Consider the following 14613-nt stretch of genomic DNA (forward strand, 5'->3'; position numbering starts at 1 on the left):
GGGGGCAGCTTTAAACAGATAAAGGCATGTATTCATTTAGAGGACAGAGGACACTAGAAGATAATCTGAGCAGACCCATCCTAGCCTGGAGGAGGAAATCCAGAAAGCTCTCCTGGAGGAGAGGACACTTAGGCTGGTATGGGAAGGATGAATAAGTTGGAATAAGATTTGAACACAGGATCTGATGGCTGGAAGGAAGGAAGGAAGGAAGGAAGGAAGGAAGGAAGGAAGGAAGGAAAGAAAGGAGGAAGAAAAAAAGAAAGAAAGAAAGAAAGAAAGAAAGAAAGAAAGAAAGAAAGAAAGAAAGAAAGAAAGAGAAAAAAGCTGGAAAATCACCAGCCTCCCAACTTCAAAGGGATGCCACTGTCCATGGAGGCAGGGTTGGGGGAGGGAGGGTGGTGAGGGGGACAGGTGTAGGTGCTGAAACCCCAGGCCTGTCTCAGAGCCCAAAGTAATTGTATTAAAAATAAGTTTATTCATATCTTGTCACCACTGGGGAGAAATGAGGGGGTTGAGCTCTGGAAGTCAGAGACTGCAATGGGAGGCAGAGGGCCCAACCTGTATCTCCCCAGTGAGAACTCTGCCCCCCTCTCCCTAGGGTACAGACTGCTATATCCTTTGTCATCCATATTCTGATTTGTCTTGCGACTCCCACCCCCTCCAAAGTCTGGATTGGGGAGGTGAGGAGGCCCCTACGGGTCAATTCTCTTCAAGTCAAGACCAGGAGCTGTTAGGGAAGGGGGGCGCATGTGCAGACCCGAGAGGTTCTCTCCGCAACCCACAAAGGGCAATAATAAATAACGTTAAAATTGATGGCTTAGAAGTTAGGGTTCAGGGAAGCAGCCAGGCAGACAGCGCTGTACTGGAGAAAGGGGTGGGGGACCCATCAACAAGCCCCCCTGAGAATCAGGCACTAACTAGTATAGGGAGTGGGGTGCTCGCGCCCCCCCGCAGCAGGGAGCCAGGGTGCAGCCGAGATGGGGAAGGTGCGTCGCCCTCCTCCACTGGGCTAAGCTGGGGGTGGGGGTGGGGAGGAGGTACAGGCAGAAGGAGCTCGAACCCAACAGCAGATTTCAGGGAGATTTCCAACGCCCCCGCCTCTTCCGTGTAGGGAAACCTTTCCTCCTCTTGTGTGGGGGTGAGTCGTGCGGAGGAAGGGGAGCCGGGGGAGGCCGGGGGGCCCCCGCCTCCTCGCTCCTAGGGGCGATGATCACCCCCCTGGCTGCTACCACCGCTCCGTCCACCACGGCAGCCACCACGGACACGGGCTCTGGGGTGATCTCCGCTTTCGGGGTAGGCGGGGGCAAGAGGGGCCTGGGGGGTGGGGGCGGGGGCGGGGGCGGGGGCAGCCTGTCGACAGCGGTTCCGGGCAGAAGGGGCAGTAGGGCGCTGAGGGCCTCGCTCAGTTTGGCCAGTCCCTGCTGAAGGGTGCCAGCCAGCTCCCGGATGGCGTTGGCCGTCTCCTGCTGGGCCCGCAGGAAGTCCAGGGAGGGGTCCGGGGCCGAGGGCGTGGGTGGTGGCAGTGGAGGAGGTGGTGGGCTGGGGGACGAGGGTGCCACGTGGACCTGCTGAGGCGGCTGGGGTGGTGGCGGTGGAGGGGCCGGGGGCGGAGGAGACAAGGCCAGGCGCGGCAGCTGCACGGTCTGCAGGGCCGGAGGGGGCGGGGACTCACGCTCCTTGGGTGGCGGGCAGCCCCCTTCCTGGGGGCTGCAGGAGGGCCGGGCCCACTGCTCGGGGCTGCTGGAGCCCCCCTTGCTGTGGGCTGGTGTATCTGTGGAGAGAGAGATGTAGGTAAGGTGACGTGACCCCCCCTCCCCCCACCATGTGTCTCGATTTCCCCTTTCCACCTCCCACCCACCCTGGCCCCAGAGCCATCTTTTCAAAACCCAAGTCCGATGGTGCCTTGGAGGAGAACACAGGGGAGAAAAACAATATAGCGAATGACCACCTGGTGGCTGATGCCAGCCTTGGTGGAAACAGGGTCCTGGAGGTCCCCTGCTGGAGCCAGGCAGAACCAACATTCTAGAAGGCTCCTCCAACTATCTGGACGCTCCCCCCACCACACACCTCCTCCTCGGGCTCTCTCTGGCCGGGTGGTGGGATTTCTCCCTCAGCTGTGGTCTGTACCAGTTCAACCCTCAACCCCAAGCCCGCTGGGCTTCCGCACGCGTCTCCTGTCACCTGAGACTTCACTCACGCTCATGAACTTGGACAGAGTCTGCATACAGAGGCTTTCAGATTTCCGGGCCCTGCCTGAAACCTCTGCTCCATTTGTGTACCGGCCACACAGCCCCTCGATGGTCTAGTATTGCCTCACACTCTCCTGCCTGGAGCTGAGCTCCTGACCCTCTCACATCCCGCTCCTGGCTCCGCCACCCCCCATCGCTGCTGATGACAGCCCCATCCTTCCAGCCGCTGGGGGCTACAACTTTCACTCTGTTTCTCGCCCAAGACACTGTCCGTGTACAATGGTCACTGGCTCTGCCTTCAAACTATTTCAACGTCCCGCTTCCATCCACCTCCACAAGCCCCTCCTAGTCCAACCACCCGCATTTCCCGCTTGGGACTTTTGCAACTGCTTCCTCGACTGGGTCGCCGGTCTCCTCCAAAGTCTCAGAGGTCCAAACAATATACGTGTCAGTTACGCTACCCACAGAGGACCACATATCCGAGGATCCATGTATAGGAAATGTCCAAACAGGCAAATCTACCAGAGACAGAAAGTAGATTAGTGGTTGCCTGGGGCTGGGCAGAGCTGGGGGGGCCAGGTGGGGGCGATGGCTGAGAGATGCGGGGTTTTTTTTTCGGGTGACGAAAATGTTCTAAGATTGATAGTGGTGATGGTTGCACAACTCCACGAGGATGCTAAAAGCTACCGCACTGTCCTCTTTAAAGGGGTGGCGGTACAGTATGGGAACTGTATCTCGATAAAGGTGTTTAACAAATACAAGTCAGATGTTGTCTTTCTCCGCTTGAAAGCTTCCTGGGGCTCTCATGTCTCAGACTAAAAGCAAAGTCCCTGAGGCTCTCAAGGCTCCGCACAATTTGCTCCAGTGCCTCCCTGACCTCATCTCTACCCCTTCCCTTCTCTGTCTCACTCACTAGGCTCCAGCCACACTGGCCTTCTTGTCGGTCCACACACACAATACGCCTGCTCCTGCCTCGGGGCCTTTGCATTTGCTGTTCCTTGGCCTGGAAAGACCTTTCCCCAGACACCTTCCTGGCTCCCTCTCTCTCAGCTCCTCTGCTCAAATGCGGCCTCCTTGGGAAGATCTTCCTTGACCTTCTGTCGACAGCATTTCCCGGCTCTGTCCTCTTCTCTCTCCTAACCCTACCTGATTTCTTTTATTAGCACTTATCTCCACCTGGCATGGGGTCGCTCTGTTTGTTGTCTGTCTCCTCCTCCTGATGTCAGCTCCATCAGGCAGGGCTTTGTTTTGTTCACTGCTGTTTACCCAGCGCCTAGAACAATGTCCAGCACAAAATGTTTTCTTTAATGAAAAAAGAACTGTGGCTTCCAAGGAGTCAGCACGGATTGGGGCCCCAGGCCCCAGGTCCTTGCTGCAACCCTCCCACAGCTCCCCAGCACCCACAGGGGACAGTCCAGCCCCTAAGGCTACAAAGCCCTAGCCCTTACCCCTTTCGGTCCCTCTTCCTTGCCTCAGGGAGAGTGTACGTGAGGTTCCCTCTATTAAGAGTATCCCCCTTGCATGGCCTCTTGGCCAGTTCAGATAGTCCTTCCTCAGAGAAGCCTGCTTCCTGCTCCTAGGCCATATCTGATCTCCCTGCTCTCCTATTGCAGAAACAGCCAATCCCCTCCAGCCTTCAATGCTGGGGGTCCAGCCTCCCTGGACCAGGCAGGCAGAGGAGGTGGGGGAGGCACGGAGAGAGATGATAACCAGAGCTAACACTTGTTGGACACTTTCCTGGCCAGGCCCTGGGCGAAGCGGCTATGCTTTCCTCCTACGTCATTTCAGTGAGTCCTCTCAGCCATTCTCCTGCGGGCGGGGGGCGGAGGGGAAGGGGTATGTGCTGCCATTATCATCCCATTTTACAGATGCAGAGACCTGAGGCCCAGAGAGACACCACAGTGCTGGTGAATGCGAGAAGAGGCATTTGAGGGCTCAAGAGTGGTAAGTCCCCCTCATGAGGGGTGTGAGGATTGTTGCCACTCTGGAATACTGTTCTTCTAGCCTACTGAACCATAGAATAGAAAATGGCCCACACTTCGTGCCCACAGGGGTCACGGAAGGGCCACTGCCACATGTAAAATCATTTATTTGCAACCTTTGGGCCTCCATTTCCCCACCTGTAAAATAGGTGTGTGTATGTGTGTGTGTGGGCGCGCGCGCCATAAGCAGGCAAAGGACCAACTGACCCAATAACAGAACCTCTCCCTGAGGGCCATCACAGGGATTAACTGAATCACCCCAGGCACAGTGCATCTTCAATGCTGTGACTGTTTGTTTTTTTGTTTTCAAATATTAGGTCAGAGATAAATTAACCCGAGCTCTCCTCTAGTGTCAACACAGACACCTCAGGCCGCCCCAGGCCCCATTCCAGTCTTTCAATCAAAGCCTGTTCATCTTTTATGAATTTTACGCAGTGGGTAATTTGCGTGAGGTTCTAATCAAGGATGCTTTAAGCACGTTCCTGCCTCCGGGCCTTTGCATATACTGCTTCCTCTGGCTCAAGTGCTGTTCTATCAGATTATCTACTTGCTGCAATTTCTCTATTCAGGTCTCTGCTCAAATTCCACCTTCTCAGAGAAGCCCTCCTTGACTACACGATCTAGAGCAACCCCCTTCTATCACTTACTGTCCTCTTTCGTGTGTTTAATGTTTATTTATTTTTGAGGGAGAGAGGGCTAGCGGGGGGAGGGGCAGGGAATGAGGGAGACACAGACTTGCAAGTAGGCTTTTGCACTGTCAGCGGGGAGGCCAGCCTGGGGCTCGAACCTGCGAACCGTGAGATCACGACCTGAACGGAAATCAAGATTTGGACGCGTAACCGGACCGAGCTACCCAGGCACCCCAACTCCCTATCCTTTTAACATGCTTTATTTTTCTTCTTAGTTCTTATCACCTCCTGGTATGTGATCTGTTTTGGGGTTGTTTGTTCGTGTCTTTCTCCAATAACTGGAATGCTGGCTCCGTAAGAAAAGGGAAGGTGGCTTTTTCTCCACGGTATTCCCCGCATCTGCCACAGCGCCTCCCTCAGAATAGGTGCTCGATAAATATTTGTTGAATTAATGCAGGAAGAACACAGTTGTACGACTCTCGAAAAAATGTTTGCCGTCTCTGCTCTGGTTCAGTGTGGCCGTTTCACAGACAGAAACAATGAGGTTTGAGATTCATGTGGAGAACAGGGGTCCCACGTGATCGTGTCTCTCTCTCCCCTGCTTAAGACACTTTCACGCCTCCCAAATGCCCTGAAGATAAAGTCCAAAGTTCCGACCTTCACTTACAAACTGCCTGTGATCTAATTCCGGCATACCCATTAACTCTCAGTCAATATTAATTGTTGTTGTTATTGCCAGACAATCTAGCCCAGTGGTTAGGTTAAGTGCATGCATTGTGAGTTGGACACAACCTGCATTTGAGTCCCAATTCTACTACTTAGTTTCTGGGTGACCTTGGGTGGATGAATGAAACTCTCTGAACCACATGATCCTGAACTTGTTTGATCATATCCACCTCCGTCCCCTTCTCAAAACACCCTTCAGTGACTCCGTATGGCATTCTGGATAAAATTCTTCACTGTCTGGCCTCTGCTGACCTCTCTGACCTCATCTCAAAACATTTCTTCAATCTTTCTACTTTCCCCTTCCTCGAACTTGGAAACTTCTCAGTTCCTAAACTGGCTAAGCTTTCTTGTCTCAAAGCCACTCTACATGCTGTTTCTTCTACCAGCAACACTTCCTCAGCTCTTCATTCTCACTCTGCTTTTCTGATGTCTCCTCCTCCAGGAAGCCTTCCTTGACCTCCAGCCTGGGTTAGGTGCCCCCTCGGGACTCCCAAACTCAGGCCCAGGAGGGCAGGGCTGGAGATGTCTCCCTCACCGCAGTGTCCCCAACACTGCCCAGTACAGGGGAGGTGCTGGGGAAATAGCTGTAGAAGAAATAAGAAGCCAGAGTCAAGGCCAAGTGGGATGTCTTTGTACTCTGCTCTCCACACTTCCTCTATGCATGGCATGACCTTGGGAAAGTTACCAAACCTCTCTAAGGCTTTGATACATAAAATGGCAAAATAGTTCATACCTCGCAGCATTGGTAATCCTATCAAGAGCGAACAAGGAAGGTTCAGGAAGCGCTGTACTCAGCAATTCACGCATATTAACTCGTTCAATCTTCACAGCATGCTTTTGAGGTGGGGGCTTTTTTTTTTTTAATCCCCATTTTACAGATGTGGAAACTGACCTGCGATAACGTACCCAGAATGACACAGCTGAGTGACAAAGTCACGACTGGAGCCCGGTCAGCCTCCATTGGTCACTACCCTACATTACGTTTAATGAAATCCTGCCTGTGCTGATAATCCCAGGTGTGGACTCTGGAGCCAGGCCTTCTAGGTTCCGTTCATGACGCTGACAGTCATGGGCTGTGGGACTTTGGGCAAGCCACGTAAAGAGCTGGGGAACCGTGCCGAGCAAACAGCTGAGTTCGCGACTGTCTTGCTCTGGCTAAGGTGACACCGAAGGAACTCACCTGCCCGTCGGTCTTCCCTGCGGTCCTCGGACAAGACGTAGCGTTGGGTGCCCGCACTTGCGGCTGACGGCTGTGAGGAAGCGGCCACCGAGGGCTGCTCGGCTCCCGCACCAGCTCCCGGTGCCGCCACTCCCGGCCCCAGGATGGCAAAAATGGTCTCCTCCTCCGCGGAGAAGGCGTCCTCGGCGGCAGGCCCGGCGCCCTGCGTGGAGTGCGGCACGCGGGCCAGCTTCTCCTTGGTGCGGCGCTTGAAGTCATTCCAGCGCTTCTGCACCTCTTGGCCAGTGCGCTTCCAGCTGGTGATGCCGTTGATCTTGGCGGCGATGCCGTCCCACACACGCCGCCGCTCGGCCACGCTCACCCGACGGCTCTGCGCGCCGTAGAGCTGTGGGTAGTGGGCGCGCACCTCACGGATCAGGATCTGGTTCTCCTCAAACGAAAAGCGCGGCTTGCGCAGCCGGGTGGTCTCTTCCGCTTCGCCCGCCGCCGCCGAGGCCATGGCGCCCCCCGACGCCGCCGTCCGGCCGCCTGGCGCATGGGGGGGCGCCGGCGCTGCGGGCACAGGGCGCACGGCGCTGGCGGGGGCTCGGCGTCCGCGCGCCGCCAGCCCCACCCCGGCCGCCCAGACACCGCCTCCAATGCCCCCGGGGCCAGGGGTTGGGGCGGAGAGTGGCCGGGGGCGACGGGCCACGGGGGACATTCAGAGCGCCTAATAATAGCTGACACCCGCTGAGCGCTCCTCTTGTGCCTCGCGCGGCGCAAAGTGCCACGCCGAGGAGTTGATGGAAATTGGGGGAGGGTCTGGAGGGGTGGAGAGAAATGAGGAAAGGCGAAAGAAGAGGGGGTGTCTGCAGGAGTTAGAGGAGAATGGGGGCATGGGAGAAAGCGAAATGGAGGGAGAATGGGGGTGTCTCGGGGTCGAAGAAGCATGGGGGTAAGGAGATGCTGAAGGAGAGACGCAGCAAGAAGGGGGGATCTGGAGCAGAGGAGCGCTCTGGGGGCTCCGGGGCAATAGGACGTCTGTAAGAACGGTACGAGATGGGGTCCTCAGAAGGGATGTCCAGGTAGAATGGGGAGTTGGGGGCTCCTGGGACAGTGGAGAAGCTGGGACTATCAAATACTAGGGATTAGGGTCTGCGGGGATTGTGGGGGCTCTGGGGATTGCCAGGAATTAAGAAGATCTCTGGGGGTAAAGGGGTCCGGGAGTAAGAGGGGACAACGGAGGCGATGGGGGACTCCATGAAGAGTGAGGGTCGTGGAGGGTGGGGACCGAGTCGGGCCGCGGGTCACTCACCGGCGCCGCCGCAGCCCCCGCCTGCCCGTCGGTCAAGGCTCGGGCTTCTGCGGCCTCTTCCCTCCCCCCTCCTCTCTGGTCCCCCTCTGGGCCCCGCCCCCGTCCGCCCCAAGAGCCATGGCGCAGGCGCACCTAGCGCCAGTCAGCCCCCAACGCCCTTACCGCTAGAGTTTCACGCCCCTCCCATGGCGCAAGCGCAGAATTGCCTTCCACCGCCCTCCTCGCGTGGGGGCTTAGCTGCGCAGGCGCAACATTAGCGCTGCGTCCGTTCCCCTAGCTTCTTGAGGCCACAAGAGCATTCGCGCGGAACTCTGTCCACGCATGCGTGCCCCTCGCTCCTAGTTAGCTTTGGTATCCCGGGGCTGCGTCCCTGCGCAGGCGTAGCAATCCTTGGAGGAAGTGGGAGAAACGATGGAGAGAGAGAGCGCTGAGCACAAGCTGCGTCCTCGCTTTTCGGCCAGTCTTCCAGCCGAACCCAGCCTTCTTACTGTGCTGGGGTCCCCTTCTCTAGGAGAAAGGGGAGGGAGACGACGCTAAAGGGATGCGCTGCGTTTCCATGACAACGGTGTGGGCGGGGTGGGGGCGTAAGGAAACCGGATTGCCGCCCACTCGTACCTGCCCCGGCGCGGGGCTGCCCTGGATCTGCCAGCCAACTCGTACCCACGGGGGCGGGGCACCCTGGGGATATTCCACCCCAGGCGGTGCAGTAACCATGGCAACCCGTCAACCTTCCAACGGTGCCTGGGGGCCCCTGTCCACACAGTGACGTCATGGCGCGGGGAGCGAGAATTTAGAGGGAGAGTTCGGCGCGTAGGGAGGGTGATCCTGGCGCAGGTACGGCTTCAAGCAAACGCGCGGAGGCAGCAATTAATCTAGAACACGGGTTGGATGAGCTGGAAGAAAGGGTGATGGAGTTAAGTCGGGCTGAGAAATTTGATTTGCATCTTTGCAGGAGTCCTCAAGGTCATCCAACAGACAGCGTTTCGTTCACCTATTCAACAAATAGTTATTGAGCACCTACGCGGTTCCAAGTGCAGCGAATACAAAAGACAAAAAATCTGAGCACCAGGGTGGCTCAGTCGGTTAAGCAGGTCATGCATGATCTCATGGTTCGTGGGCTGGAGCCCCGCGTCCGGGTCTGTGCTGACAGCTCAGAGCCTGGAGCCTGCTTCAGATTCTGTGTCTCCCTCTCTCTCTCTGCCCCTCCCCCGCTCGCTGTCTGTCTCACAAAAAAAATAAATAAACGTAAAAAAAATAATAAACGCTAAAATCACATTTTACTTGGGAGAAACAGTATGCAAATATGATACATACGTGAGGAGGTGATGAATATTATGGGGAAAACGCAGACGTCGGAACAGGGTTGGGGAGTATGGTGCCTGTATGTGTCTGTGACTTTAAAATAAGTTGGCAAGGGAGACCTACCTGAGAAGGGGACATTTGAGTAGACACGTGTAGGAGGTGAGGGAGCGGGTGTGCCCTGCAGTGTTCCAGGAACGTGCTGGCTTTACCGAGCCCTGTAAGGGACTTCCTTCGGCCTTTACCCAAGTGAGAGTCACAGAAGGGCCCCGAGCAGAGGAAAGACATGGTCTGGCTCTGGTTTTAATAGGCTTCCTCCGCGGCGGGGAGGAATGGAGTTTAGAAGCAAGAGTGGAAGCTGGGTGCCCAGTGAATTGAGGAGACAGGTGGTTCAGGAGCGAGGGGGTGGGGGTTCCCGCCAGAGGGGTAGGCCGGGAGGGTGGGGGCAGTAGAACTGGGCACAGGAAGCGAGAGAAAGAGGGGAGTTGAGGGTGACTCCATCGTCTTTGGTCTGAGCATCAGGAAGTCTGGAGCTACCAGAAGGGAAGATGGGCAGGGATTCAAGTGGATCGAGAGTTCAAGTTTCCCCAAACTTGAGGTGGCCTTTACCCAACCGAGTACAGATGTGGAGTAGGCAGTTGGAATGGTTGAGACTGGACGTCAGGGGAGCGGTTGGGTCATGAGATACAAATTTAGGCGTTGTCAGTGACTACATGAATAGAAATCCCCAAGAATGGGAGAGGTTAGAGAGGGAACAGCTGTAGACGGAAGTCCCCGGCCTGAGGTGGGGGCACTCCAGTGGTAGAGGGCTGACACCAGCAAAGGAGGTTGAAGAATCTGTAAAATGAGAGGAGACCCAGGGCTGTCTGCTGTCCGGGAGGCCAAGCGAAGGGCGTCAATCAAAGACAAAGGAAGGAATCAATGCCAAATGCTGCCTAGAGCCCAAGGCCCATAAGCCTGAGAGCTGACCATTGGGACCGGCAATCTGGAAGTCATTAGTAATCTCGAAGAGGGCAACTTTGGTGATGCGGTGGGGGCAGTGGTCTGATTGGGTGGGTTCAAGAGAGGGTTTGCTTATGTGTTTGTTGAGAGGGTTTGGGGAGAACCAGTGTAGATGATCCTTTCTAGCACAGCAAAGGGGTATATCTGGAAGGGGGCATGGGATCTCCAGAGGTTTATTTAAGACGGGAGTTGTAAAAGTATGGTGTGTCCCAATTCAGGATGAATCACAAGAGGGGAGATTAATGGTGCAGAGGAGAGAGGGGAGAGTGGCTGGAGCCTTGACTAGGCAGGGCGGGGGCAAGTAGAGAGTGGTCCAAGGGGCGCGAGCTGGTCATCTACAGAAAACAGTGGGAGGGGGAGGGCACAGAGGCAGGCAGGAGGCAGGATGGATGTCAGGGCCATGTGAATTTTCTCTTCTGTGCCTTCGGTTGTCTCAGTAGAGTAGGAAGCAGGGTCTGAGGTGAGAGGGGGGCTCCGAGGTTAGGGACAACAAAGGAGAAAAGCATTGAAATAGTGAGTGAGTGGCCGGGGAAATGTAGACAAATAGACCCAATCTTTGGAGGTTATCGGCTATGAGGTTGAAGTGAGATGAATTCTTCTCGGGTCGCACTTCTCTGAGCGGGTGCAGGTGCACAGTGAGTAACAAGTTGACTTTCGCCAGGGCTGGGTTTATATGAGGTCCCGCCATGGGCCCCATGAGGTCCAGAGCTCAGGGCCAGCCCACACCAGGCCTTGTGGGCAACATTAAGGAACTTCAGTGCAGGTTCTGAGCAAGAAAGGGCAGGGTCTGATTTGTGCTTTAGAAAGACACCCCTTGGGGCGCCTGGGTGGCGCAGTCGGTTAAGCGTCCGACTTCAGCCAGGTCACGATCTCGCGGTCCGTGAGTTCGAGCACCGCGTCAGGCTCTGGGCTGATGGCTCGGAGCCTGGAGCCTGTTTCCGATTCTGTGTCTCCCTCTCTCTCTGCCCCTCCCCATTCATGCTCTGTCTCTCTCTGTCCCAAAATAAATAAAAAGCGTTGAAAAAAAAAATTAAAAAAAAAAAAAAAAGACACCCCTCTTCCCCGCTCTTATGGGAAGGAGGAAGACTATTGGCTAGACTCAAAAGAGAAATCTGGGGCAGGGGCAGGAGGGAGCTAGGAAGAGAGGTGGAGGAGACTAGGCAGGGGACGGTGGGAAGGGTAGAAATGAATTGGGAGACATTTGAGAGGCAGCATGTACAGGGGGTGTGACTGTCAGTCTGGGGAGGGGAAGGGAGCCCTCTAGGTGACAGCCGGTCCTCTGCTCCAGGTTCCTGTCGGGGGTGTGGAGTCAGCTAGGACAAGGTGGTTGTAAGGCACTCCACTTTGTCCCCCCAGAAAGATACGTGGACGTCCTAACCGCCCCATGACTTCAGAATGAGACCTTCTTTGGAAATAGGGTCATTGGAGATGTAATTAGTTGAGATAAGGCCATGCTTGAGTAGGAGGGACCCTTAATCCAACATGACCGGTGTCCTTATACGAAGAGGAAAGAGACGCACGGAGGGAAGACAGAGGCAGAGATGGGAGTGATCCTACCACAAGCCAAGGCAGGCCGGGGGCTTCCAGAAACTCCAAGAGGCAAGGAAGGAAGCAAGGAGGCCGGAGGAAGAGGCGAGGAAGGATCCTCCCCTAGCGTCTTCGGAGGGACTGCGGCACTGCCACCAGCTCGATTTCGGGTCTCCAGCTTCCAGAACTAGGAGAATACCTTTCGTTTTAAGTCACTGGTTTGTGGTACTTTGTTATGGAAGCGCTGGGAAAGCTAACAGGCCGGGCATCGAGAGGAGGCATCCAGGATGCTGGTGGAACCAGAGAAGAGTGGGTTGGGGGGGGGGGGCTGTGGATCCAATTCAGGTCTGGAGCTCATGAGAAGGCCGGAGACAAGGAACCATGGGCAGAGGTGAGGTGGATAGAGGTCTGTAGGTGTGGGTGTAGGAGGTCAGAGAGCCAGGGCCCTGGGATGCTGGTTGAACAGAGAAGCTTTGGGTGAGGGAATGGGCCGGAAGCAAGGAAGGCAGGAAGGCAGGAAGACAGGAAGAATGACAGGGAACGAAGCGGCAGGAAGGACAGGAAAGTCCTTCCTTCCTTCCTTCCTTCCTTCCTTCCTTCCTTCCTTCCTTCCCTCCCTCCCTCCCTCCCTCCTTCCTTCTTCCTTCCTTCCTTCCTTCCTTCCCTCCTTCCTTCTTCCTTCCTTCCTTCCTTCCTTCCTTCCTTCCCTCCCTCCCTCCCTCCCTCCTTCTTCCTTCCTTCCTTCCTTCCTTCCTTCCTTCCTTCCTTCCTTCCTCCTTCCTTCCTTCCTTCCTCTTCCTTCCTTCTTCCTTCCTTCCTTCCTTCCTTCCTTCCTTCCTTCCTTCCTTCCTTCCTCTCTCTTTCTTTCCTTCTTAAACATTTATTTATTTTTGAGAGAGAGAGAGAGAGCGAGCAGGAGCACGAGTCGGGGAGGGACAGAGAGAAGGAGACAGAAGTTCCAAAGCAGGCTCCAAGCTGTGAGCGTGGAGTTCGATTCGGGGCTCGAACTCACAAACTGCGAGATCATGACCTGAGCCCAAACCAGTAGTCGGCTGCTCAACTGACTGAGCCACCCAGGCACCCCAGGGAAGCCTTTCTAAGGCATGTTTTCCAAACTGTGGATCCTGAAAAATATTTAATGGGTTGCCACAAGCATTGAAGAACCCAAATATCCGAATGTGCTGTGTGGGGTAAATATTGCTTGGAGGAACTCTGGTTTGTTAGATATTTTCAGACGTTCTTTTTTTTTTTTTTAATTTTTTTTTTAACGTTTATTTATTTTTGGGACAGAGAGAGACAGAGCATGAACGGGGGAGGGGCAGAGAGAGAGGGAGACACAGAATCGGAAACAGGCTCCAGGCTCTGAGCCATCAGCCCAGAGCCCGACGCGGGGCTCGAACTCACGGACCGCGAGATCGTGACCTGGCTGAAGTCGGACGCTTAACCGACTGCGCCACCCAGGCGCCCCGATATTTTCAGACGTTCTTAAGACACATCTCAGGGGGCGCCTGGGTGGCTCAGTCAGTTGAGCATCCAACTTTGGCTCAGGTCATGATCCCGCAGTTCATGGGTTCGAGCCCCACGTCAGGCTCTGTGCTGACAGCTCAGAGCCTGGAGCCTCCTTTGGATTCTATGTCTCCCTCTCTCTCTGCCCCTCCCCTGCTCACACTCTCTCAAAAAATAAACAAACATTAAAAAAAAGGGATGTGAAATGAATTTTGGGGCACCTGGGGGGCTCAGTTGGTTAAGTGTCTGACTCTTGATTTCAGCTCAGGTCATGATCTCACGGTTTGTGAGTTCAAGCCCCACATTGGGCTCTGCACTGACAGTGTGGAGCCTGCTTGGGATTCTCTCTCCTCCTCTCTCTCTGCTTGCCCCCCTCAAAATAAGTAAAAAACATTTTTAAAAGCTTTAAAGAAAAAGACGTGAAGGGGCTCCTGGGTGGCTCAGTCGGTTGAGCGTCCGACCTCGGCTCAGGTCACGATCTCACGGTCCGTGAGTTCAAGCCCCGCGTCGGGCTCTGTGCTGACAGCTCGGAGCCCGGAACCTGCTTCCGATTCTGTGTCTCCCTCTCTCTCTGCCCCTCCCTGTTCATGCTCTGTCTCTCTCTGTCTCAAAAATAAATAAACATTAAAAAAAAAAGACGTGAAATGAATTTCTCATTGTGGTTTGTAGTAAAAAAGTGAAAGGCGCTGAATTCGAGAGAGGAAGTTTCTGCTCTCTAAACCTTTCAACTAATTGGATCAGGCCCACCCCGATTATCCAGGATAATCTTCCTTACTTAAAGTGAACTGAATATAGACTTTAATCGCATCGACCAAATGCCTTCGTGGCAACACCAGGATTAGCGTTTCAATAACTGGGGACTGTAGCCTCATCAAGGGGATACATCAAACTGACCATCTTAACCACAGACGTCATCAATAAGTAAGTGGTAAACCCTGTTAGATGCTGGTCGGTGTTGAGGAGGAAAGAGGAATAGAACAGGGTAAGAAAGATCAGGAGCGGGGCCCCTGGGTGGCTCGGTCAGGTAAGTGCCCGACTCGATCTCGGCTCAGGTCATGATCTCACGGTTTGTGAGTTCGAGCCCCTCACTGGGCTCCACACTGAGCATGGAGCCTGCTTGGGATTCTCCCTCTTCCTCTCTCTCTCTTCCCCTCCCCTGCACATGCTCTCTCTTTCTCTCTCTCTCTCTCAAACTAAATAAACTTAAAAAAAAAAAAAGAAACATCAGGAGTGAGAGGGTGAGAAGATCTCACAGAGGAGGTGATGTAGGAGCCAAGGA

At 54.9% G+C, this 14613-nt stretch overlaps 1 protein-coding gene across 1 annotated transcript; it reads right to left on the reverse strand.

Moving 5' to 3' along the window:
- Positions 1–452: 452 nt before the first annotated feature.
- On the reverse strand, positions 453–7246 carry LOC115503137 (Myb related transcription factor, partner of profilin). Its single transcript, XM_032591415.1, has 2 exons — positions 6707–7246; positions 453–1771 (listed from the first exon to the last, which is right to left on the reverse strand). Exons 1-2 carry the CDS (start codon positions 7203–7205, stop codon positions 1074–1076), a joined length of 1197 nt encoding a protein of 398 aa, XP_032447306.1. The 5' UTR covers positions 7206–7246; the 3' UTR covers positions 453–1073.
- Between the last annotated feature and the right edge of the window lie 7367 nt (positions 7247–14613).

The sequence above is a fragment of the Lynx canadensis genome, chromosome E2, assembly GCF_007474595.2.
Source record: "Lynx canadensis isolate LIC74 chromosome E2, mLynCan4.pri.v2, whole genome shotgun sequence".
Classification (NCBI taxonomy): Eukaryota; Metazoa; Chordata; class Mammalia; order Carnivora; family Felidae; genus Lynx; species Lynx canadensis.

Bases quoted from the DNA above. Each gene is read 5' to 3' on its own strand.
- LOC115503137 (XM_032591415.1), bottom strand. From the start codon at position 7,205: ATGGCCTCGGCGGCGGCGGGCGAAGCGGAAGAGACCACCCGGCTGCGC. The intron at 1,772-6,706 runs GTGAGTTCCTTC...CTCTCTCCACAG, and splicing joins CAGGGAAGACCGACGGGCAG to ATACACCAGCCCACAGCAAG.